Genomic DNA, 27,950 nt, shown 5'->3' on the forward strand with positions numbered 1-27,950 from the left:
TATAAACCCAGTTGACTAATGTGCTAATCTTTCTGACCAATTCTTTGTGGATTCTTTAGTCCAATATTTGTAGAAGTTGTAGAAGTTGGTGGTACTGTTTCTGGGGAACATGTGGAAAAAGAGGGGGCTGTTACTAGGTACAACAGCTAGCAATACAACACAATAACTGGAAAATATGGAAATGAGACAGATTATGCCTGAAAATAATTTTATATAATAAAAGTATTACAATAGATCAGTGGTTTTCAGCCTTTTTTTCATTTCAAATGAACCCCTAAAGTGTTTCAAATGAAGGTGCAGACCCCTTTGGAAATTTTAGACATAGTATGCGGAGCCCTGCAGAGCACAGGTTGAAAACCACTGCACTAGACTGAATGTTAAAATGGAAACCAAGCAGTGCAATATCAAAGACATTCTCTTTCTCTCTAAATAACAAATGTAAGCACAAACAACCCAGTTTGAAAAAAAATCCTCCACTAAAGACACTTTCTTTGAAACATCAATCAGGTTTCATCATTTTCTAAGCAAAACCTTGGAAAAAGACATCTACAGTATCTAATCACCACACCAAAAATAATTGCCTTAATCATTTCCAGTCAACCTTCTATACACAATATAGCACAGCCTTCTGTAGGTTACAGAGGTGTGTGCTCAGACCTCTCACAGAGTTCCACCATGAGCTGGAGACATTATTTGACCTTTATGTGGCAAATCAAATGATCTTTCCCCAGCAGACTCTGGATCACTTTTCTTCATCTTAGTGCTGTAATTGATATGATCAGCTATGACATTATTTTTGATCACCTGATACAGTTCCATTTCTGGAACTTTGTTCTCCTGGTTTCACTCTTATTCAACTATGCTTATGTGTGAATCCCACTTCTACATTCCACCACTACAATATCTCCCTGGATCCACATCTTGACTTCTTCCTCTTTTCTAAATCATCATCATCTCTGGCCATCTATTTTCTGAAATCATATGTGGATATGATTTCTAGTTGCTAGCTGAAAAAAGCCAATTGTTTTTTCATAAAAAAATTACAGAGTGACGGGAATTGTTTTATTCAAAATACCCTACAAAATGTTTTCCTTTTTTCAAACCATAAACTGAAATATTTTATGGTTTTCAAAAACTGTTCTCAGTAATAATTTGTAATTTTGGGTAAAACTCTTTCATTTTTCAAAAACTAAACCAAAAAAACGTATTTTTTTAATGATTAACCAAACGTTCTAATCTAGACCTAGAAATGTTCAGGTTTTGGTTTACAGCTTTTCATTGACTTGCCTGTGCAAATTTTCTTTTTAGTCGAAAAGCCATTTTTCAAAGAATTTTTTTACCAGCCCTTGTACACACAAATCTGTATCACCTTCACGATTTCAACCATGTCTTCATTTTCTCTCTCTATCAAACTTACCTACTTCTGAGTCTGATAGGACTGAATTCAACTCAGAGTATCCAAAACTACTATCCTACTCATTGGAAAGAAAAGCCATTTTAACCAAATCTTCAATGCTTCCCTCTCCATCTTCTCCTCAAATGTCATGCTATCTTGACAGTCAGGAACTTAGATTTCTGATTTAGACCCAAAATCCTTTTGCAGCCCATACACCTAGGTCTGTCTAGTCAAATTAGAAACATAATCTCACACAGGCACATTTGACGATGATTAAGGCCAAGCTTTTATCACACTTTGTTTGCTCTCATCCTGGCTCCTGTAATTTATTCCTTTATTGTCTCTTTATATCTTTACTTTTCTAACTACAGTGACTCTTCCCCCAACCCAGATCTGGAAATAGGACACATCTTTGCCAGTCTCCAAAATCTTTACATCCATTTCAGAATCTAGTGCAAAAGTCTCTCTTAGATAGCAAGATTACCTGAGCCTGTAGAGTTGCTCCTAATCTTTTAGAGCTTCTCAGAAATTCCCTGATGGAAGGCTGATAGATCATAATAGTTATTTTCATGGAAAATATTCAATTTCAGTGAACTTGTGATGAAATCCCTCCTGCCTGGCTTTCTACTAGCTCATCTGTCCAGCTCCTGACTCTTTGGCAGCCCAGCTGATGGGGAGCTTAGACCCTGGAAGCTTTCCTGCTTCGCTAGGGTCCCTCCATTCCCAGGCTCCTGACTCATTTACAGCTCAGCAAGCAGTCTGATGAGGAGCCGGGAGCCCTGGGCGTACTGGTTCCCAAGCTCTCAGGTTTGCAGGTGTTCAGCAGAAGGGGCTCTCAGGGTCTGCTTCTGGGGGATCACCCCCGAACCAGGGCTCCATTTCCTTTTTTGGAGAATTTTGAAATGTTTGGTTTTCATTCCAAATGTAAACAAAACTAATTTTTATTAAAATGGTCCATGAAACAGAATCACCTTTCTCTGAATAGCGCTATACATTTTTCTGTTCTTTAGCTCATTGCTATGGACAGCAAATACCAAGTATCTTTCTATCCTTCCTTCTTACTTCTCCACAGTTGGTGGAAATACTGCTCCTATGCTATCCTATGTTATGCTCCTCAACTGTAACAGTTTCCATGTTTTTCTCCACTTAACATTTATTTTAAATTGTCTTTCCCCTAATCTCACCACACCCTCTCTCAAACAAATAAATCAAACTTGAGTTTGGTGCTTCTCCAAGCTCATTCATTCTCCTTGAAAATTCTTCATAGCACCCTCTCCAACTCCTCTACCACTGCTACCACCCTAATTTTACTGTCTAAGAGTAATCAGTGGAATGCTAGTTGTATTTTTAAAATGCCTACAGTTGTAGTAATTGAAAATTCTATTAACAATTAAGAACTTTCTATTTTTGTAAGTAGGATTTTTATCCTGTCAATGTCCTTCTATAGATAGCAGTGCAAGATGCACTCTGTATGCTATTTAACTGGCATTGATGTTAGGCTTCTCCTCATGTGCAAAGGAAGGAGAGAACTTTTTGTTCTCTACATATGCTGCAATGGTCCAAATACAATGTTGCCAGCACTCACGATTTTATTGCAAGTTCTGTGATATTTGGTGATTTTTCTTCAAGCCCCAGCACCCAAAAATCAACTGATTACACGACAATTTCAAGTTCCATTTTTTAAAATATCCTTCATGGTTGTGGAGAAAAGCTTGGAAATGTGACCCAAGTGCACCCTAAAGGCTCAGAAATCAAACAGAAAGAACGAGAAATGTAAATTAAAAAAATCACATTATTTTTAAGCCAGTCTTGTGATTTCTGGAGTCCTGTCTCATCAGTTTTGAATGCTTTGAGTTGACAATAGCTGAATCAAATACATTTTTCTGATTTAAAAAATCCAGCCACACCATATCTCCATATCCAGAAAACAGCACTGAACCTGGGCATATCTGTGATGCTTGAGTGGAAAAAATGTGAATAGACCACATGCCACCACCAGATCTGTCCTCCCAAAACAAAACAGATGCCCCTCTCTCCTGCTCCCAAATCACAGCTTTGCATGGATTTCCATGTTTATCCTTTGAAATTCTTACAATCAACAGAAGTTCCATATGTTTACTTACCACCGGTCTGTGTACATCCCAAAATGCTCGCTCCTGGCTATCAAGGATTTTCCTTTCTATCTTGTCTCTTTTCTTGTCCACTCTGTCAATGTTGCCATATATTTAAGACAAACAATGTTAATTGTAGTGCTTCCAAAATCAGTCACAGACAAATCCAGCAATAAAACTTCAAAGGAACTTACTTTGCTTGTGCTTCAGCTTGCATAAAAATAAACTCCCACTTCCGGGCAAATGATCGCTGTAGCCTGGCCAAACTCTCCTGAAAATACAGTGTAAATGACTTTAACTGTTCTTTAAGTTATTCATTATCTAACAGTTTTTAGACTGTCTTCAAAACCTCCAAAGATGATGTTGCACTCAAAAGCCATAATGCACAGGCTAGTGTAAATGTAATCTATTTATTTGGTGGAAAGTGTCTGACACAGTACAGGATAGAACACAAAGTGTACATTATCTGTGCCCCCATCTCTTTAAGGTTTGGAACTCTGCTGAAAGGTATGGACACAGTTCTAGTGAGTTGGGTCGGTTGCTGCAGAGTTTGGCACTTCCAGAAAAACACAATAGCACCAACTTTTGTGGGTGTGTTGGTTGGTTGATTATTCCAAATATTTCAATGAAATGCTCCAACTTTGAACCATAGCGAGGTCTGGACATTTAGCAATGACATTAACTTGATACTGCCATTGATTCACACTAAAACCTCCATTTGTCTTCTACATGAGCTGTTTGTGTTGTATACTATAAGATGACTTTAGCTGGAACATTAGAAAGATATTTTGGGAATACAAACTTCTTCTAAAGAAAATTGACCATTGGTCATTGTGACAAAGTTCCTGCTCTACCTTGGTGGGTCTTGCGCTTATTGGCGGATTTTCTCTCTTGAAGCTTCACGGCAGCCCTTAGCTTGGCCGTTTTTCTGAACCCACAGTCCAGGTTGACTGCTCCTGTGTCTGACCAGGAGTTGGGAGGATTTGGGGGGAACCTGGGCCAGCCCCCTACTCCGAGTTCCAGCCCAGGGCCCTGTGGAATGCAGCTGTCTAGAGTGCCTCCTGGAACAGCTGTGCGACAGCTACAACTCCCTGGGCTAATTCCCCATGGCCTCCTCACAACACTTTCTTTATCCTCACCATAGGACCTTCCTCCTGGTGTCTGATAATGCTTGTACACCTCAGTCCTCCAACAGTCCGGGTTCTCACTCTCAGCTCCTAGTGCCTCTTGCTCCCAGCTCCTCACACACACACCAGAAACTGAAGTGAGCTCCTTTTTAAAACCCAGGTGCCCTGATTAGCCTGCCTTAATTGATTCTAGCAGCTTCTTGATTGGCTGCAGGTGTTCTAATCAGCCTGTCTTAATTGTCTCCAGAAGGTTCCTGATTGTCCTGGAACCTTCCCTGTTACCTTACCCAGGGAAAAGGGGCCTACATAGCCTGGGGCTTATATAGCTGCCTTCTATTACTCTCCTATAGCCATCCTGCCCGACCCTGTCACAGTCATATATGACCATTGGTCATATAAAAAAATGTTTGCAGACTAAAGCTGTCTATTATTGTATAGAACATTTATTTAATAATATTTTTATGAGACTTGGCATAATTCAGCACTCAGATATGCTGGTAAATCTTGAGCAACTCCACTGGTTGAAGTAGAATTATTCTGAACTTTCATTAATGTAAATGGAAGCAGAATTTGGTCTACTGACTTCAAGGGAGTTTCAGGTACTCAATTTCTCCCTGTGCCCCCCGTTTTGTGTTAATTATAGTGAGGTTAACTGAAAAAATGCCTGGGAACTTGCTATCAAATAATCTGACTGAAACTGTATTACATATTTACTGCAGAAAAGTAAAGGGATATGTCTTCATAATTCAATCAATAACCCACATACTCTTATAAAGATACCATGGGCCATACTCATCCTGCTGTAGCTCTTTTGGCTTTAGCAGAGTTACAGCAGGGCAAAAATTGGCCTAGTATCATTAAAACTAAGGGTACAATTTTCAAAAGCACCGAAGTGACTTAAGAGCCCATTGAAAGTATATGGGTCATAGACACTTAAGGTCAGATGTCTAAAGGTATTTATGTGCCTAACTCCCATTGATTTCAGTGATTACCTTTAGAAATCTGGCCCTGTCTAGGTCAGTTTTGAAAATGGGACTTGACTCTTCTTGACTTGAGTCCTTTCGAAAATTTTAAGCTAGATCTTTAAATATATAATTGGAGGCCTTACACACTGTAGTACAGTTCTGGCAGACATTGGGACATATTTGATTCCGACTGCATGGGATTGGTGAACAGTTCACCGATGCTGGGAAAAGGATCTGTGCACAATTGGATTAGAGATGGGCCCAAGTCTTAGTTCCCAAACACCCCTGAACTTTGGGGAGGTATGAATTCAAACTTTGCTGCTGGCCCCCCTCTAAGGCTTGTTGCACCAACAACCTGGATCCCAACACCCCAAAACCATGGGAACATTTGGGATTTGTTTCTATCTCTATTCATAATGCACCAACTCAATCTTCATTGCTTAATATAATACAGCAGGCTCTCATGTACAACAGCATTTATGGATTCTGAAACACTAGCACTTGAGTGCCCGTTGTCACATGCCTCGACACAAGTTTAAACTGCTCAATTTATAAACTGCTGCACTATAAAAAAGCGGTGGCCTTTGTTTCTCATGTTATCCTACATTCTGCTGAGCTTGGAAATCTCATTTATTTGACATCTCAGTTCCAGGAAAGGCTCACATACTCACTGCTTCATAGTCTGCTAGCTCAAGCCGTGCTTTGTTTTGCATTGTTCGCTTGCAGAGGTAAACCGCTAGAACACACAGAAAAATAAATCAAATCAAATCAATCAATCAATCAATCCTTTCTTGCTATTTCATAAACATCCATGCCCCAGAAATCAAGATCTCAAGGTCATCCACATTCCACATTGACGTGAACTGGTAGGTTTTTTACCTCTGTGTTTCTCCCTCTATAGCACTGTTGGATTAGCCACTGGATCAACGAGGTCCGTGCCCAGGGCCCTGGCCAGTTGGGGGGGCCCAGAAAAATGGGTGCCCCCGGCATCCTGACCCGCTCCATCTGCCCGGTGCTCCTGCTGGGATGCGGGGGCTTGCCCAGCTCCCCCTGCCTGCCCAGCACTCCTGCAGTCCCCACATCCCAACCCCACTCCTGGGCTGGAGCGCCGGGCAGGCGGGGCAAGCCCCCGCACTCCAACCCCATTTTCCTGACAGGAGTGCCGGGAGGGGAAACCAGGGGGACTGAAGGCAGAAGGGGTGGAGTGGGGAGGGGCCCCTGCACTTGCTCTGGCCCAGGGGCCCCACAAAACCCTAATCCGCCCCTGTTCTATAGTCAATTTTTTAGAACAAGGAGGTCAATACATACAAGGGTATTTTTATTGAAGTGTAGCTTCTGCAAAAGCGATTAATGGCATAATTATTTAGCTCACTTTACATTATAGCAGTAATAAACAAAATGTTGGAGGTGAAGTTTTGTTTTTGTTTTTTGGTTTTCCAGGAAATAATTTGTTAAAAAGCTAAATGGCCCCTTATCTTTAAAGTATTGCATATGGACTAAAAGAACCAAGAGGTTTATCAGGAGGCGCTGTCCTATTTCACTAGTAGAAGGGTTTTCTTTATTGTTTATTTATACATTATTATTTTCCCATTGCACAGACACTAATCTACATCAACAAGAGAAACTCACAATTAAAAAGAAAAAGGGAACAATACAAATAAAAATAAAGACTCAAAGTATCACTCCAATATATCTATAAGAAAAAATAATGTGGGAGTGAAAATGAAAGAGTAGGAGCATATCTTTACATGCAACATTGGGAACAAATTTAGTCTTATTTACATTGGGGCAAATCCAAAGTAATTTCACTGACTTTGGTAGCGCTGTTCTGGATTCACACCAGTGTAACTGAACAGAATTTTGCCAAATATATTACAAGCAACAAATGCTGAAAAGAAAAGGGTTAAAAATCAAACTAAGGTGAGACAGAGGACAGATGTTAACATTACTCACTAAGTCATTACATTAATGGCTTGATCCTCCAGAATCCTTTATGCTTCCAAAATTCCTATTGAATTAAACTGCAAATCCTATACTTTTCATTTAGGGGCAAATCCTATCCTTCATTTCAAGCCTGTGTAACTGGATTCAGTACAGGTGACTCCTCCAGAAATGAGGTGTAGGGTGGGGCAGAATTTTCCCTCACAAGGCTGAAGAGAAACATCATAACCTTTTCATGCCTCCACAGACCCATCCCCTCTGTGGGGTATCGTGGCCTTTTGATTTGATTTGTATAGGCAAGAATCCACCAACCCCATCCATGGACTCTATGCTGGGGACATAGAGCCCTCACAGAGCTAGGCTCCAATATATTCTGAGGGAAGGAATCCTGGCCCACCCATCCCCATCCCTACATAGAAAAATGAATTTCCACTGCTGGCACAGATAGATAAGATTTGCATCTAAGAACTCAATCCTACAGTCCGTACACAAGCAAAAGTCCCTTGCACATATTCTAATCTTGTAGTTTAAGGAGGCCAAATCAATAATACTTAAGATTTCCAGAGACAAAATTCTCTTCAGACAAAAGAATAAATCTTAAAAATAGTTTCAGTCTGACTTGCTCCTTCAGCTCCAAGGCATTCTATTATTTCACTGGGATCACACAGGGTGAAAACCAGAAGAGAACATACATTCATTGCAAGTGCCTCTGAGCTGTAACTGGGCTCCAGATATTACTTAATGGAAAGAAGAATTAAAATTTGATATCTATGTTACTTTTTCTGTTCTCTTCTCCATTTGTATTCTTTCCATTTTCTTCAAAAGCGTTACCCTCTGCCTTCTCTGATATTCCCTCCTCAGGTACTACAAAGATATATCTATTTGTCACACGTAATTTAGCAGGCTGAGGTACAGAACTTAACAGCCCCAGTTTCATTGCATATTTAAAGCACCATACATTTATACTCTTGCCTTAGGGTTTGTTCTGAAATCTAGGAAAGAGAATAAGTGCTGAATTCTGGCTCTTCTCACTGAGTTGAATGGTAGCTGCTGGTACATAACTGAGGGCGGAATTGGGCTCTCATTACAGTCCATCTTTTTTTTTTTCTTATTGCTTTCAAAATTATTTTCTTAACTGACGGATCCAGGAAAAAACTCCTGTCAACATTAGCTCGAAGACATTGTGAGGATTATTTTTAAAAAATGTATTTATTAAGATGAGCGGAGAGGGTTCCAGGAACTCCATGAGCTGAATTTAAGCCTGTCAGGTAACCCTAACAGCTCTTTAAATATAAATAGAAAACTCCCACTCTCTTCTTTTGCTTGGCCTACTGTAACACTAATATTCTTAGAAGATAGTCACCCAACCTATTTTCAATATATTTATTGTACTTTGTTCTTTGTCATCAGCCTAATCTCCCTTTCTAAAGCAGTTATTTCTTCAGGATCATAATGTCCATAGCAAAACAGACCAATGATTCACTTTTGTCTGGCAGCCTTTCTTTGGCTGTGTCCAATCCAAGATGTGTCAACTGAAGGTCTGAACACCCCACAATCTGCCTAATTCGGCTACACCAGGGCAATTTCATGGTGACCCCAAGATAAACAGTACTGGCCCACACAAGTGTAATAGTCTAATCCTGTTTCAACATTTACTATCTGGAGTAAAATGAAAAGGGCTAACAATTCTCATGCTTCCAGACATGTGTTCATCGCAGATCAACGGGACTGCTTATGTAAGTGCTACCTAACTTGAGCAAGAGTTGTAGATTCAGGCCCCTGGCATAACTCTTAAATGGTTATAAAGATCCAAAAAGACGAACACAATATCATGTAGGGAACTTGAGATGCTATAGGATACTTTCCTTCAATGTAAATAACTTTCTGTAGCCTCAGACTAAAGATTCTTTATTTCCAAAGTAAATCAATTTCAACAATAAAAGTGATGTGACACCATATTTGTATGGTGTGTAGGTAATTTTGGGACTTAAAGAAGTGAGGTCCATTGAAATGAGCTTCATTAGAGAGGTATGACACCTGGAGATCAGTGTCTGATCCTGAAGCATGAGGATTATCAGCCTTTGTCATTTTACCCCAGTAAGTAAATTTCAGAACAGGATTAGATTCCTTTAATTAAAACATCTGCTGTTATACTACGTTATTTGTCTCAGTAGTATCTTGTGGCAACGAGTCCTGGACCTGTCTCCTTGAAATTTCCATCTGACTTCTTTTTAGTATGCACATTTCTGAGCCAGGACTTCAAAATGGTTACGTTTATCCCTAAAGCCTTTCCTCCAGGGTATTAAAATGTTTCTCTTATTTTAGGAGTCTAATGATTATACCATCTGGCCTTTTTTATGCTCATTAAAATTCTTTCTACATTTCAGTGTACTTAAGGCAGAGTCTAAAGTGTGCCCGTGAGGATTTATCTATCTGAGAAGTATGACATCTCTGCTGATGCCAAGGCAGAAGAAAATGATGCTCAAGGACAACTTCAACTCTTTGGTTCAATTGCCCCCCATCCCATCATTGTGTTGCCAGCACTCTCACTTTTAACATGAATGCGGCCATTCTGGGATATTGTTAAGGGCTTCTTGTGGAAGCAGCAGCTCAGGAATTTGAGCTGAATTGTTTGCGGTTTCCCAGACAATACTACTATTTTAACTTTTCTAAGCATACTTTATCCATAGACGTCAAGGCCCTTTACAAAAGAAGATAAATATCACCCTCCTTTTACAGAAGAGAAAATGGAGGTGCAGAGAAGTATTTTTTTTTCCTTAAGAAGAATGGGAGTTGGAGTTGAGGAAAATATTTATTGCAGCATCTCTAAGGCACTGATTGCACAGTACTTCCCAGACTTTACTTTGTCCCATCTGTAACAATAGTGGTTTGCAGTTACTACAGTCGGTGAAGCCTGGCTGGTAGTGCATGGAGAGGGAGTAAATAAGTCAACTGTTTTCCTCCTTTCTTCCAAAGCAGTCAGTCATAAATAGCTGGTTCAACAACAAGGTGAGAGGCACACGGGCATAATTGGGGGGGACGGACATTACCCCCCCCCAAAAAAATACAAGCCTCTGGCAGGCACAGAATTTGCACCTCCAGTGCACGCCCCCATTGGCCTGACTGGAGCTGTCCCACCAAATATAGAAGACAAACTACTCCTATGGAGAGGCAGACCAGAGTGCCCACTATTTTGAATTCACGTTTCTGCTGTGCATGCATACATAGCTAGAGCTGGAAGTATGATCTGTAGGAATGCTTTTAACAACAAAGGCCTCTTATTTTTACATATACTTTTTTTGGGGAGGTGAGGGGTCAAGTTGACAAATTTAAATAGGTGGGATGCCCACAAGGAGACCACCACGTGGCCAGAGGTGCAGTTACCTTGGAAACTGTTCTGCTCTACAAACTGGTCATTTGGCTCTATGGAAAGCCTTTAGAATACTAGTGGCACCTTAGAGACTAACCAATTTATTTGAGCATAAGCTTTCGTGAGCTTATGCTCAAATAAATTGGTTAGTCTCTAAGGTGCCACAAGTCCTCCTTTTCTTTTTGCGAATACAGACTAACACGGCTGTTACTCTGAAACCTTCAGAATACTACTAATTGCACTGAGGAGAACTAAACCTATTCACCAAACAGCATCATGTGCTAAACTCTAAGTTACATATGGCATATGTGACTGCATAAGTGACAAGATAGGGTCCTAAACATCCTTAGGGCCAATCATGAAGCAAATTCTGCCATCAGCTACAAACTAGTTCAAAGCAGTCAAAAACGGGATTATCACTGGTGAAAGATCAGAATTTGGCCCATTCATTTTCAGCATCTCTTACAATAAAGCCACAATCTCATTGGAAGTAACCAAATGCAACAGAGTACTTCATAAAAATTACTTGATATAAAAACAAATGATATATAATGTAACAAAGCCTGATTCGTAATCTCAGTTTGCTAAACATGGACTGCAACATACAATCTTATTTTAGTGCTTGTATACTTTAACATGATTTTGCAATCAATGTGATTGCCTTCCAGTAAAACAAATTATATAGTTGTAGCACTAACATATGATTTAGAACAGATTGGAGTACCATGGAAAAACAGAGCTTGAGTAGCAACGTTTTTAAAGACCGTATCAATGAGCAATGTTCCACAAATTTAGATGACCAAGGTAATTTAAATGTACAAGGAAACAGAATAATGCCACACTCAAAGGGATGTCATAGAGCGCTGGACTGGAACCCATAAGACCTGGATTCTAGTCTCATCTCTGCCACTTCAGTACTGGGTGACCTTGGGTAGGTCACTGCATCTCTCTATGCCTCCATTCTCCATCTGTAAAATGGGGATAATGACACTGCCCTGCTTTATAAAGCACTTTGAGGTCTACTGGTGAAAAGTGCCACATAAGAGCTAGGTATTTATATTAGTATGTTTGTTCTCTTCCCCTGAACTTACTTTTCTGTTTGCTTATTTTCAGTAGGGTCGTGCTTTCTGAGGCACCCAACATGCAGTGACGGTTTTTCCAAACTACTAGACATAAGCCCCACTTTAAACCCGCATCTGTCTGGGCAATAAGATAAGAATCTATTTAAAACAATGATAACTCAACTATTCGGCCCATCTACACATCATCTAGGAATGAGCCTCCCATCCCATTTCCATTCCACTTATGCCAGTGGGGCTCACACTAGTACTCTAAATATAATAGTGCACACTTGGTGCTTTGAAGTTGCAGCTTGGGCTGAAGCGTGAACTCTGAAGTCTGGAGCGGGGAGGGGCTTGACAGCCCCAATTCCAGTCCAAGCCACAACTTCAAAGTGCCATCTACACAGCAATTTTTAGCTGACGTTAGCACACCCTGCTAGCACAAGTCTTTGGGCCTGGGTGTAGACGTACCCCTCAACTTCAATGGGAATTGAGCTAATGAATTGCTATGTTGTTTTTGAAAATCTCACCCACAATAACTGAGTTACAAAATGTGGGCAACTTGACAGCTCAGCAGTAAAATCACTGAACATGTCTCATTGATGTATGTTGCCTCTTGGCAACAGCTTTTAAATATATTCAGCCACAATAACCCATTTTCAGGGTTTAGCCATTTTCAACTCTCAACTGCTTAATTATCATTTAAAGCTCATGTAAAGCCCCTGCGGGGTTCGGTTTTTTTATTTTATTTTTAAAGAAAACCATACAGATAATTATGAGGTTTCACACTATGAACAAGGAAGAGAACTAATTTTATACATTACATACACTCATTTAGTGGAAAATCCACAGCTCCCATTCTAAAAGTTTAAGGCCATGAATTTAGTTAGTTGCTCAGATAGAGCCTGATCAAGCTCCCACTGGAGTAAGTGACAAAACTCCCACTGATTGCAATGGCACCAGGACTGGGTCTTTGAAGACTACAGACTTGCAACCTGACCTGAACCCAATGGGAATCAACTACAAGTGTTGGGTGCAAGTTAGGTCGTGTCAATGGGAATCAACTACAAGTGTTGGGTGCAAGTTAGGTCGTGTCAGGTCAGATATGACAATGACTTGACATATTTGGGTTTGGATCAGGTTAGGTTACTTGTGGTCTAGTTGGGTTCAGGGTGGGCTTTACAATTAGGCCTAATAACACCTCAATAGAAGACCCCACATAGTAGGATCAGAGGAACCCATCTACACTACTACCATGGGGATGACATTGTTATCTTTATGCAAGATTCCAGTGAATCACTGAGAATTTTAAATCACAAGAAATTGAGGGCCAGGCTGAATGTCTGTGAGGCAGAAGAGAAGGAGAAAATCTTTACAAGAGATTATTTTTAAGCGTGTCTTTCAATGGCATGGTTAAATATTTTTGTTAAAATCTTTTTTCAGCCAAAAATAAAGATTCAATTATACTAACATTTTGTATTGATTTTGCCAAATGGTTTTGATTGGAAAAATATATAAAAATGATTATGAAATTATGAAAAAAAAAACCCTAGCATGGACACTTTATTTGGTTTAAGAGTGCCTGATATAGGTTAATTTAATCACAAACATAAGTCATGAGAATTTACAGATGCTACCTTCACCTATTTCTCAGAATACATGTGCAGCTAATGTTAGCTATAGGACTAAATTCTGGCTTCAGAGTCAATAAGAGTTATATGCATACATTCAGTATTACCAGGGCAAAAGAATAAAAGTTAAAATAAGGTCTACAGAATTCAAACAGATGCTGTCCTGAGGACAGATAAATTAGCAATCTTTGAATGTGCCAGATAAAGGATTAGAGTAAATCTGCACTGCCAATAGACAAATCTGTAACAAGTGCCCAATTTAAGTATCACCACCATTTACAGTACAAATTATTCCATCTTTACGTCACTGATGCTTCTATAAAGCAATTCATTATTTCTGGTCTCTAGGATGCTTACTTAACTCAGGTTTCATTTTCCACTTAAGCATAAAAAACAAAATGCCAATTTTTATGTGAACAAACTGGGCACAATAACTTTCATCATTTAGTCTCAAGTATCTACAATGCAATTACACCCTCTTACATAAGCCTGGAGATGTTCAGTTATCGCAGGCTTCAATGGTTTTGGAGTTCCCCATGGCCATATACCACTCCCAAATAAAATCACTCCCATGTCTTTTGTTAGCTCCCTATTAATAGACTAGCAGATTTAATTTTCATATTAATAATGAAACAGTCAAATCAGTTTAGTTTATTCAAAGCAGTGATTTGAAAGTAATTCTGAAAATTGTGAATTATATTTATAAATCTTTACATTTATTCTTTCTATAAGAAATTACATTGCTTATATGGATAAAGGCCAGGATTTAAACCTAGATTAACAATGCATTTATAGTAATGCAACAGCAAACAGATGTTTAAAAACAGCTATTTGGGTCATATTTGATTAGAAAGTTCCAGAGAACTTTTCCTATGCACATTTATGAAAACGTTGGCAAACAACCTGGACAGGCTGCAGAAGAGAATTCTCAGCTATAACTTCTTGTTCTTATAACCTAAGTGCCACAGTTACGAGACAGAAAAAAATTACAGTTCTGTGTTAAAGAGCCTTGCACTTTGGAGTTACTCTTGGGACCAGGGACTATGAAAAGCTGCCTCTCCTCCTATATTCTGCTGACCTGGTTAACATCAGCTAAGGCATGTCAATTGCTGATTCCTAAGATAAAGGTTCACTAAGACAGGTAGAAGGACAGCAGAGGTCTCGCACCGATGGACAGCCTTCCATGTGGTCGTCTACCTGCATCAAAATTTGGCAGGCTTCAGGACAAAACACAGGGCATCCTGGTTCCAGCAAGCTTTGAACAGAGACTTTCACTGAATCATTTATGCGTCAGAGGTGGTTCCTGGTGACTAATGTAGTTCTGCACAGCAATACAGTGGGGTTTGAATTCACAGAATCTAGAACTGGGAAAAAACCTTGTAGGTCTAGTCCAACTCCATGCTAATACCCATTTGCTCCCTTGAACACATGTACTAGCATTTTGTCCAGTCTCATTTTGTGTGTGCCGAGCAACAGGGCTTTCCCATTGTGGGTTTAATCTACATGATAATAGATTATCATTTTAGCCAGTCCTTACACCAAGCTACTGGCTAGAATATTCTGTATATGCTGCCAATTTCTATAGCATTCAGTTGTTTTACATTAAAAAGATACAGAACTGCAACACTGTTCAGGTACAACAACGTTAACACGATGCTGTACCTAGTAAGGGAGACTTAAGGACCCAGTAGTTAGGGCACAAAACTGAACAGAAGTCTGGAGACTGAGATCTCATTCCAGTTGACTCTGTCTGACCCTGGGCAAGTCACTCACATTTGTATCTTAGTTTTCTCCTCAGTAAAATGAAGTTAAATGCTACTTACTTAGCTTTGTAAAGTGGTGTGAGATCCCTGGAAGAAAATCACTACCCAAAAGCTAATGGTTATTTTATCATTACTAATGACTAGGAACAATGGGCTAAAAGTATGAAAGATTGCATTTGGCAGTAAGATTTTATCAAGGTGTGGATGTCTCCCAAGAGAAGTGTTCAAGCCCCACAGCTCAATATATAAAATTGGACAGGGCAAGACACTAATACCAGTAATACCATTCTAAGAACCAAACCTACAACGTCAGGGAGATGGGTCAGATGACCTAAGAGGTCTTATTCCCAGCTGTGGATTCTATGAATTCGAACTGTATTGCTATGCAGAGCCATATGACTCATCCACAAGTAGCACTGAGGAACTACATTTTAAGAAACAAATTTCTATTAATGCTTCAGAATATTCATGCTCTGCTGCCATGCCTGCTCCAAGCCACTGGCTCATATTTATGGACTGATTTTTCAGAGATGCTGGACCCAGGCAGCTCCCACTGAAGTCAGTGCAAGCTGTGGGTGCTCAATAGTTCTCAAAACAGGTTGCTTATGGCTTGGCAGTTTCCCTAGGACCCTTGCTTGAGATCTGGTTAAAAAAATTACAGAGGTTTACTCTGAATGCTTCCCACTTGCCAAATTATTCAGTGGAAAGAGATTAGTAAAATGACTGCCTACTAGAGAAAGAAAGTTTGAGACAACAGGTCAAGTTTTCAAACAGGCATTTTAAAGTGTGAATGCAAAATAAGTAGACAAACACGTTCCACATGGAAAATTAAGCTGAACAAAAGTGTGGCTTATGATTGCAATTGCCTGTCTGTGCTTGCATTTACCTAGTATAAGTTATGTTCTGCAGATGCAACTGAGGTATGACAGGCCAAGTTCAGCAGTACCATGACTGAATTTGGCTCTGATTGGGAAAGACAATATCTCTAGAAAGAAAAACTCTGGAAAAGAAAATTGCCACTTGAATTCGGCAGGGCAATGCAAAAAGATAGACTTTTTTTTGCCTTCTCTCCCATTTCATAAAGAATCCCTGATAGCTGAAGCTTTCAGTCTCCACTTTACTGAGAGAAAGAGAGAGAGAGAGAGAGAAAAGCGGTAAACTGCCACTGGGGATTATTTCCTTATTTTATTGTAATTCAGCCTGGATAAAAGAGTAATGAACATTCATAGTAGGCGGGTGAGGTAATATCTTTTAGTGGATCAACTTCAATTTGTGAAAAAGACACGGTCTCAAGCTACACATTTTTTCAGGTCTAGGAAAGATGCTCAGAGAGCCACAGATAAACACAAGGTGGAACAGATTGTATCACTTAAGTAGTTAATATATATTTTAAGAGACTATTCAAGGTGAAGCAGCCAGTTAAATCCTTTGCAGTCATAAGGACATAAAATGGGAGTTAATGGGTTACAGATTGTTGTAATAAGACATAAATTCAGTGCCTTTATTAAGACCATGATTTATAATGTCTAGCAAAATGATGAATTTAAGTTCCTAGCCTCATATTTTGAGGTGTTGTGCAGGCTTCCTTTGAGGATGAGGACTGAGAGGTCTGATATGGAGTGATCATTTTGTGAGAAGTGCTTGCCCATGGGTGATATGGTGTTTTTGTCTTTTATCGTTTTGCTGTGTGAGTTAATTCAATAGAAGATCTGTGGAGCTTGAAAGCTTGTCTCTTTCACCAACAGAAGTTGGCTCAGTGCTCTTCCCAAAAATCAAGAATTTTTTTTAAACTCATTATTCAAGTGAAGCGCATATTTGCGATTCTGAAAATGCAAAAGTAGATTTCGCTGCAAGTACACATGTGGAATTTGATGGATATCTTTTATATAAGGCCAAATTATGCTTAGAGTTATAGAAGTTGCACAAGAAGTTTAGTTAGTGTCACCTTCAGATTTCTGATCCACAGATTTTCCTTTTGTTTGACAGATAAGGATAACAAAAGGTCTGTTTTCTACAGGTACATTTGAATTAAAATAGAGACAAACAGCACATGAGAGAAAGCTAAAGGTTATTGGTTATATCAATGGGGAAGTGAAGCTCTGCATTGAAGCTATTGATAGCTTGTCCTGTCAACTGCCCTGTCAAGTAAATTCCAAGCTCTCTCAAAATTTTGTACAGATATATTTGATCTTTGCCAGCATGAAACTGTATGCCAATTTAGTTTTACATCTGTTTCTCTATTTTTTACCCAGATCTGCATTTTTGTAACCAAATGCAAAACACTGAACTAATCTGTTAACAAGATGAAAAACTTAAATGAATTTTTGCAAGAAGAGAATACCATTGAGGGACATTCTGAACTATCCATTCATTTCTGATTCTCCACATAGTATTCTTTGTCTGGCATTCTGTAACATTTAACTCACTAGCATTTGTAGTTGACTGCAGCCTATTTGCTTGGTTGTTTTTATAGTCTTCTAACCTCATGTCTTCTACCTGCTAAATTCCCTGCCCCCCTGCACACACGTGAAGAAGCAAGTACCTCACCAGCCCAAGTCTGACACATGAACTTTCATATCACTTTACAACCATTGTTTTTTTCTTTTCAGTCAGAATCAGTGGAGTCCTGAAAATCCAGTTCCTTCCTTTGACTCTCCAGAACCCAAGCCTGCAATCTCCTGCCCATTTTATCTCTGTGAACTTATCCTGTCCTCATCTTCTATAATCTTCCCTCTCTTCTATCCTACAACAGCAGTGATGCCACTATCAATCAATATCCACTTATTTAATCCCTTTCCCCAATTTTTTCCCTTTCCCACTAACCAAGCACCTAAAAACCTTCTTCAGCTATCTGAATGGCCAGTGTCTTGAGAAACAGTGGTGTCTTCCTGGTCTAACATAATTAGAGCTAGAAATAACGATAATATTTCACACTTTAATAGCACCTTTCATTTGAGAATCTCAGTACACTTAGCACACATTAGTTTAGCCTCACAACACCCTTGTGAAGAATTATTTGCATTGTACAGATAAGGAAGATGAAATACAGTCTATGATTTACACAGGTCATACCGAACGCCTGTGGTACATCCAGCAGTATAACTCTTCCTCCAGAACTCTCTCAAGAACAACAAGTCCTAACTCAGATGCTGGTAGCTTTCTCTCCCTCAAACACTATGGACATCCTGCTTTGCCTTGGCTTCTCTCCCAATCTCTATTACATTCAATCTGTCACCGTTTCTTACTCTCTGCTTTTCTCATCTGCCAGAACTTCCCAACTGAGTTGGGCAAGTTACGGCACCTACTGGCAGAGCCTGACTGGGGATAGAAGGCCATGTACTGCAGGAATGGCAGTGCCATTGATGTGTTACTACCTAAAGAGGAGCAAGTTGAAAGCTCCCAGACAGGAGAGGAAGAGGATGAAAGAGTGCAGTGCATGCTCCCTATAGAGCAGATCTCAAGGTTCTGTCTGGTTCCAGGAAAGTGGGACCATTACCAGACTCTGACCCAACAACTTGTCCTCTCTGGTGATGCTATACCCCTGCACAGGGGAGCATAAATTATTGCTTTCTCATGAGATCAAGTGTCCTAGGGAAAGGGCAAAGAGGCTCCCTGTGCTGCCTTCCACACAGAGCACCCACGCAGAGGAAGCCACCCCAGATTGATAGCCTAAACCAGGGGTAGTCAATAGGTGGATCATTGGCCAAATCCAGACCGTCAGACACTTTTGAACAGACCCCAACATCTTTTTTACTTATTATCATCATTATTGTTTGGAGTTTTTTATTGTTTTCTCCAGAGTCTGGACCTTGACTATACCTTTACTAAGAAATTTGGACCTTGATAAAAAATAATTGACTACCCCTGGCCTACACTGTAATTGGTAAAAGCCTCTCATCCTAACCACTACTATTCCCTGGACTTCACCTCTAGTGCAGAAGAAGCTGCATATTCTTTTAGACTCAGGAATCTTTTGTTTTTCACGTTGCCTAGATCTATATATTTGCCTACCATCACCCACAAAATACTGTCCTGTTCACAGCAGACACTATCTCAACCCCTTTGCTGAAGCTCTTATGCATGTCTTCCTCTCTTCTTGGCCTGAACTAGTGGAATGATTTCCTTTATGGACTTCTTCAGTCCATACTACTAATTCTTCTAACTTTGTTTTGTCCAAAATATACCAGCTAATCGCCTCATTTATACCATAAAATGGGAACACATTACCTGACCTTTAGTCCATTTCAGGAACCAGTACATTACCTCTCTCACAGACTTAAAACATTTGCCCCCCCCCCCGAGCACCGCCCAACTCCCTTTCTGAAATTATCATTGTAATTCAGCCCATTCCACTGTTTCCAACTGGTTTCTTCACATTCAAAGGCACATATCTGTCTCCTTTTGTCCCCATAATCCAGAACAGCTTCCCCATCTCGTTTTACCTATTTGAAGATTCCCTGATAGCTCATATCCATCTCTTCTCTTGAACTACAGCTCCTAACTCTAGAACAAAAATTAAATCCCCTCCAACTCTCACTTTTCCTCTGCTCAATCCATTCTATAATTTCACCCACTTCTATTCACCTTTCTCCTGAAACATTTCTTATTACCGCCTCCTCCTCCTCCCTCCAAAATACTGTTTTGTACATTGTTACAATTATTTGTTGTATTTACATAGACTGTAATTACCTGTGAACCTTGGAAATTTTATCTGCCTTTTATCTTTCTTATATATCACATTTAAACAAGAGAATGTGGGAGAATTAAATTCCTCAAATTTCCAACAGCTGTGAGTCACTAAACCCAAGAAAGGAATTGACAAGCCTCATGAGAATTGATGCCATATGCACATGGATTAACATTTATTAGATTTGGCCAAACTGAGATGAACCCTGATCCATCTGACTATGGACATAAATAGTCTCAGTATTTCATAAACTCTCAATGACACAAAAGTGTTTTTAATTTGCCAGAAGAACCTCTATTAATCTACTAAATTAAATTTTAAATAAGAGGGGAGGTGGGCATATAACAGTTTAATTTGCAGAATAAATTGTTGTATCAGAGTACAAGTATGTTCAGCCATTAGTGCGCTCACTCACTCTAGAGCAACAATATAAAGCAGAGCCAGCTTTCTAAACTGTGAAATCATAGTTTTAATAGCCACATGAATAAGCCATAAGACAGGAACTCTATCCAATACAGAGAGGATGCAGAACTACTCAAACTCCACCAACAATCTAAATTACTGCAAAAGATCCACACCTTTACTTAAGCACCAAGTCCTGCTGAATTCAGTGGAACTTTGCATGGGAGAAACTTTCCAGCATGGTTGAGTCCCACTGTACATAACTTTAAAATTGAAACAATCAGTTAAATGAAAGCCAAGGACTTACAGGTTTAAACATGACTAGTGATTCTGGGTGCCTAATCTGAGACATTTTAAAGGACCTTGATTTTCAGAGGTTGAATACTCAGCACTTTCTGAATCATAGAATCATAGAATATCAGGGTTGGAAGGGACCTCAGGAAGTCATCTAGTCCAACCCTCTGTTCAAAGCAGGACCGATCCCTAGCTAAATCATCCCAGCCAGGGCTTTGTCAAGCCTGACTTTAAAAACTTCTAGGGAAGGAGATTCCACCACCTCCCTAGGTAACACTTTTCAGTGTTTCACCACCCACCTAGTGAAAAAGTTTTTCCTAATATCCAACCTAAATCTCCCCCACTGCAACTTGAGACCATTACTCCTTGTTCTGTCATCTGCTACCACTGAGAACAGTCTAGAGCCATCCTCTTTGGAACCCCCTTTCAGGTAGTTGAAAGCAGCTATCAAATCCCCCCTCATTCTTCTCTTCTGAAGACTAAACATCCCCAGTTCCCTCAGCCTCTCCTCATAAGTCATGTGTTCCAGTCCCCTAATCATTTTTCTTGCCTTCCGCTGGACTCTTTCCAATTTTTCCACATCCTTCTTGTAGTGTGGGGCCCAAAACTGGACACAGTACTCCAGATGAGGCCTCACCAATGTCGAATAGAGGGGAACAATCACGTCCCTCGATCTGCTGGCAATGCCCCTACTTATACATCCCAAAATGCCATTGGCCTTCTTGGCAACAAGGGCACACTGTTGACTCATATCCAACTTCTCGTCCACTGTAACCCCTAGGTCCTTTTCTGCAGAACTGCTGCTGAGTCATTCGGTCCCTAGTCTGTAGCGGTGCATTGGATTCTTCCGTCCTAAGTGCAGGACTCTGCACTTGTCCTTGTTGAACCTCATCAGATTTCTTTTGGCCCAATCCTCCAATTTGTCTAGGTCCTTCTGTATCCTATCCCTACCCTCCAGCGTATCTACCTCTCCTCCCAGTTTAGTGTCATCTGCAAACTTGATGAGGGTGCAATGCACACCATCCTCCAGATCATTAATGAAGATATTGAACAAAACCGGCCCCAGGACCAACCCCTGGGGCACTCCACTTGATACCGGCTGCCAACTAGACATGGAGCCATTTATCACTACCCGTTGAGCCCGACAATCTAGCCAGCTTTCTATCCACCTTATAGTCCATTCATCCAGCCCATACTTCTTTAACTTGCTGGCAAGAATACTGTGGGGGACCGTGTCAAAAGCTTTGCTAAAGTCAAGGAACAACACGTCCACGGTTTTCCCTTCATCCACAGAGCCAGTTATCTCATCATAGAAGGCAATTAGATTAGTCAGGCATGACTTGCCCTTGGTGAATCCATGCTGACTATTCCTGATCACTTCCCTCTCCTCTAAGTGCTTCAGAATTGATTCCTTGAGGACCCGCTCCATGATTTTTCCAGGGACTGAGGTGAGGCTGACTGGCCTGTAGTTCCCAGGATCCTCCTTCTTCCCTTTTTTAAAGATGGGCACTACATTAGCCTTTTTTCAGTCATCTAGGACCTCCCCCGATCGCCATGAGTTTTCAAAGATAATGGCCAATGGCTTTGCAATCACATCTGCCAACTCCTTTAGCACTCTCAGATGTAACGCATCCAGCCCCATGGACTTGTGCTCGTCCAGCTTTTCTAAATAGTCCCAAACCACTTCTTTCTCCACAGAGGGCTTGTCACCTCCTCCCCATGCTGTGCTGCCCAGTGCAGTAGTCTGGGAGTTGACCTTGTTCGTGAAGACAGAGGCAAAAAAAGCACTGAGTACATTAGCTTTTTCCACATCCTCTCTCACTAGGTTGCCTCCCTCATTCAGTAAGGGACCCACACTTTCCTTGACTTTCTTCTTGTTGCCAACATACCTGAAGAAACCCTTCTTGTTACTCTTAACATCTCTTGCTAGCTGCCATTCCAGGTGTGATTTGGCCTTCCTTATTTCACTCCTGCAAGCCCAAGCAATATTCTTATATTCATCCCTGGTCATTTGTCCAATCTTCCACTTCTTGTAAGCTTCTTTTTTGTATTTAAGAGCAGCAAGGATTTCACTGTTAAGCCAAGCTGGTCGCCTGCCATATTTACTATTCTTTCTACACATCGGGATGGTTTGTCCCTGTAACCTCAATAAGGATTCTTTAAAATACAGCCAGCTCTCCTGGACTCCTTTCCCCCTCATGTTATTCTCCCAGGGGATCTTGCCCATCAGTTCCCTGAGGGAGTCAATGTCTGCTTTTCTGAAGTCCAGGGTCTGTATTCTGCTGCTCTCCTTTCTTCCTTGTGTTAGGATCCTGAACTTGACCATTGCACGGTCACTGCCTCCCAGGTTCCCATCCACTTTTGCTTCCCCTACTAATTCTTCCCGGTTTGTGAGCAGCAAGTCAAGAAGAGCTCTGCCCCTAGTTGGTTCCTCCAGCACTTGCACCAGGAAATTGTCCCCTACATTTTCCAAAAACTTCCTGGATTGCCTGTGCACTGCTGTATTGCTCTCCCAGCAGATATCAGGGTGATTGAAGTCTCCCATGAGAACCAGGGCCTGCGATCTAGTAACTTCTGCGAGTTGCCGGAAGAAAGCCTCGTCCACCTCATACTGCTCTCTTACATACAGTGCAACTCCCCGACCTTTTCTGCCCTTTCTGTCCTTCCTGAACAGCTTATATCCATCCATGACAGTACTCCAGTCATGTGAGTTATCCCACCAAGTCTCTGTTATTCCAATCACATCATAATTCCTTGACTGTGCCAGGACTTCCAGTTCTCCCTGCTTGTTTCCCAGGCTTCGTGCATTTGTATATAGGCACTTGAGGTAACTTGCTGATTGCCCCTCTTTCTCAGTATGAGGCAGGAGCCCTCCCATCTCACGCGCTCCTACTCGTGCCTTCTCCCGGTATCCCACTTCTCCACTTACCTCAGGGCTTTGGTCTCCTTCCCCCGGTGAACCTAGTTTAAAGCCCTCCTTATTGAAAATTAGGAGGGCTTCTTAGATGTCTCAGTTTGAGCATCCAAAAAGTGGGCAGCTAGTCACCTTCAAAATGGATGCCAAGATATTTCACCTTGATACAAGATAAAAGTCTAAAGCCTGTAACAGTAGCAGGGTTCGCATCACTTCCCTATAGCACTGCTGTAGGAATTGGCCAGCAGCCTCCTGAAATATATTTTTTGGAATTTTTTTTAAAGGATGTGTCAAGAAAGGACATCATCTGTTTTACACACATGGCCTGTAGCTAAACCTTTGTCATGAAAATATTTTATACCCTTAGCTAACACAAGGCAGAAAATGAAGTGACATTGTTGAGTAGATTTAAACATATTCTATAAAGGAATAAAAAAGAATTTATTTTTGGAGTTAACTTGGTAATGAAGGAACAAATGCAATGTCTCAACCTCATTTCATTTCTATCTTAAGGGTTAATGATTTTATTGTTACTGTTCTTCATCATGGGCAGCAGTACAGCACTGGGTGAGTAATGGTAGGTGTGCCTGCCTTTATTTAAAGAGAAACTACATTTCCTTTTTTTTTCTTTTTTACAATTAGTATAAGATTTTCATTGGCTTGTAAAATTGTATCAATCACCAATAAAGTTGTTTACATTGTCATTAACTCTGATAGACAAAGATTATTGAAGAAGTGTCCTTCTTGCTTGTTTGATAGGGGACTGATTCTCAGAGGCACGGGATACCTGCCTCTTCTATTAATTTTAGGTGGAGCTGCAAGTGCACAGGGCTGCTCAGGATCTGGCCCATAGTCTGTAACAAAGGAAATACCACTGAACATTCTACTGCATGACAGAGTGTGGAGATACTCACAATGGCTTTAATGTAAGTTTATTAAAAATTGGTTTAATTACCTACATTTTCTATACATCATTTACTAGTAAATAACAGAACTACTGTGAAAGTCTGCAGCATCTCTTTTGAATTCTTTTGGGGTGAAATTTGCCTTTCTGCAGAGGGCCCATTGAGTACCATAAATCCCCTAAGACCTTTAAGACACTGAAATCCTACTTAAGGCCTATTTTGCCCTCAAAATAGGACTTCAGGGGTTCATAGAACTTTTGTGGGTCTTCTGCAGAACGGTGAATTTCAATCTTATTGATTAGCACTTCCTTTGTTACAAACTATCAGTGCAATCTTGCAAGTGGTCTGCATTCAGAACTCCCACTATATTCAATATATGCAATTAAACAGACTACGATAAAAAATCATAAATACAATATGAACCCTTACGCTTCAGGATATAAAACAACTTCTAACTGCCTGGGATTGGGAAGAAGTTTACCCAATACGGATATTATTGCAAAGTTGTCCACTGTGAGAGTTTTAGACCTTCCTCTGAAAAATCTACTACTGGCCAATTTTGAAGATGGATCAGTGCATTAGATGTACCACTGGTCTGATCTGGTGTTGCCATTCTTCTGTTCCAAGAGGAAGTTATGAGCAGAGCACTCATTGGATGAGGCCCTAAATGCTATGCAGTAAAATGTCAGCTCTCCTTCAGAAACACGAGAAGCATTCATAGTTTAAAAATGACTGGTAAGTAAAAATAATGCTTTGAACATACCTGGGTTCTTTGATTTTTTTTAATGACCGTATTTTTGTTTACAGCCACTGTAATCAATGGAGTAAGTTATTTCTTAGCATGACTAATAATGTTAGAAACTTACCCTTAATTTTTAACTGTCTAGCTTTGTCACCATCTTGAGTGCAGAAATCCTACAGGCATCAACTGAGTGTTTAAAAATATGTGGGCCCTAAGGTCCAAGAATTAAACACTGCAGTCTTAGAATTTAGCTAATCTTGAAAAAAGATTTCTTGTTAGCTATCATAGCTTGGTGATCCAGTTATCTGGACTGAGATTGCATCTGTTTGCTCAAATCATTGCTGTATGTTCAGCAGAAAATCTCAGCACCCTTCCAGGCCATGCATGGTGATAGACCCTAATAAGCAAAAGGGTTAACATACCATGGAAAACCATTAAAAACTCAGCACTCCACAACACAGGATTTCTAATTTCCTTTAAAATCATGGCCTTCCTATGCTAAAAACAGGAAACTGAGCTGTGTAGTGGTAAAGTCTATATGATAACTGGAGGAGCCTAGCAAAAATAAACTCTCCTGGCACATCACTATGTGGAGGTTCTGATGCCCTGGAGAATCTCTCTCTCTTCACCCACCCCTCTCCCCTGTCCAAATTGTTAATTCTGATTCTGACTCTGCGGTTTCTTTCTTAATCTGCATTATTGCTTTTTCTCAGCTGGTCACTTTAATAAGGCAGCTAGACATTGTACCTCCCCATCAACATCAGTGGATAGTAATAACAACTTTCTCAGGCTGACTTCAGGCTCATACCTACTATTAGAGAGTGAAGGGTCCCAACAGACATTTTAGCATATTTATTAACTCCCCCCGTTATCCCATAGGGAAACATGGGAACATGTTTCATAATTTTCTGGTATTCCATAACCAAGGAGACTGTGGATAGATTGGACAACCCTTAAAGGAAAGCTGTGAAAAACTGCTAAGAAAGAAAGAAAGAAAGAAAGAAAGAAAGAAAGAAAGAAAGAAAGAAAGAAAGAAAGAAAGAAAGAATGATTACGTGCTGAATCAAATATCTTCCTGCCTCAGTGACTAATCACAGCTGCCTAAATATTAGATTCATAACAATATTCTGGACTTCTATTGTACTAGTGTTTTACAAGTAGTCTTGTACACATGGGCTAACTGAGGCCTGGAGAGGTTATCATCAGCATTTTCAGACTTGGGAATTGTTGGTGCTGATCACCTCTGAAAATCGGGCTAGCTATTTAGATGCCTAACTTTAACCCCAATACTGAGCTTGAACACACTGTAGTGCATACCACCCTGAATTTCCAAAGCATTCAGCTAAGATGTTTTTTTAAAAATGGGTGCCTGAAGTTAGGATATTTAGTCACCAAAATAAATGGGCTGTTTTTCCAGAAGTCCTGAGTACCCCACAGCTCCCATTAAAATGAATGGGAGCTATTGGTTGATCAGTTTCACGGATAATCAGGACACTTAATTTGGTGCATACATGTGGACATAGTAACCTAACTTTAGATACTCATTTTTGAAAAATCTTGGCTTCAGTCATTTTATAGTGTTTTTTTTTTTTACCAACTATGCCCAGATTTTCAAATGTAAGTACACATAAATAACGGCACATCTAATTTATGTGTGTAAATGGTAAGCATGGCTAGGGTGGCCCTGACACCTCCTCAGAATATAGGATTTCCACTCTCCTGCCTATATAACCCCTCTCCTTCCTGCATCAGCCTGCCCATGTGGCCCTGCCCTATCTTAGCCCACACATGCAGCCCCACCCCCTTCCATGTCAGCCCCCTGCACTAGCCCATCCCCTGCATGACTCTGCCCCGGTGTGTGAGCCTTCTTGCATTGGTCCACCCATGCTTGTACCACTGCATACGGAGGTGCCACATTAGCCCCCACCCCTCTGGCATCCTCCTCCATCCACAGTCTCTTCCTATTTTCTACTCTCATTTTCAATGGACAAAGCCATGTCCAGTTCTAAGTCTCTACTGGACAGGAACAGTACGGCAGAACTCTAGGACTGTCCGACTTTAAACTGGACAAATGGCCTCCTTACATATGGCAGGAAATAACATATTGTACACAGTTATGGCCATTCCCATCCATGCGAACCTGAATGTATGCACACATATTTGTGTGGCCATGTGTACGAAAAAATAACTACAAAAAGAACAGGCGTACTTGTGGCACCTTTGTGACCTGTTCTTTTTGCGGATACAGACTAACATGGCTGCTACTCTGGAACAAATAACTGATTTCCACATGTGCACTGATACATACATGCACATATATTTGAAAGTTTGGCCCACTATGAGTTTTAAGAGTCCTAACTGGGTTACTTGCATGTGTTTGAATCTCATCAGCAAGGAAGAATCACTACTTTTAAAGTACCTTCTGTTTCACTGAGACTTTGTCACCATATGTATTTACAACGTGCACAGCAATGCAATGCTATTTTTGTATTCCTGGATCACATTCATATTTGACCTCTGACTTAATAAACTTTGTAAAATCAAAGCCAACCTTGAGCTGAGCATCAGCAGTTCTTGCACTGGGATTGAACAAGACACCAACAGTGTTTTTAATGGTTGGATGGCTAAACAAGACAGCCTT

General features: G+C 40.4%; 1 protein-coding gene across 9 annotated transcripts in view; it reads right to left on the reverse strand.

The window, feature by feature from the left end:
* RGS7 (regulator of G protein signaling 7) overlaps positions 1-27,950 on the reverse strand; it is a 429,679-nt gene that overhangs the window by 59,191 nt on the left and 342,538 nt on the right. For all 9 annotated transcript variants that reach the window (XM_084622895.1, XM_084622894.1, XM_084622893.1 and 6 more), the window contains exons 7-9: positions 6,271-6,335; positions 3,702-3,778; positions 3,520-3,601 (exon numbers count right to left, since the gene is read on the reverse strand). In XM_084622895.1, coding sequence (XP_084479021.1) covers positions 3,520-3,601; positions 3,702-3,778; positions 6,271-6,335 — 224 coding nt within the window. The remainder of the gene's footprint in view (positions 1-3,519; positions 3,602-3,701; positions 3,779-6,270; positions 6,336-27,950) is intronic.

Source organism: Lepidochelys olivacea, assembly GCF_965140295.1.
Source record: "Lepidochelys olivacea isolate rLepOli2 genome assembly, chromosome: 3".
Taxonomy (NCBI): Eukaryota; Metazoa; Chordata; order Testudines; family Cheloniidae; genus Lepidochelys; species Lepidochelys olivacea.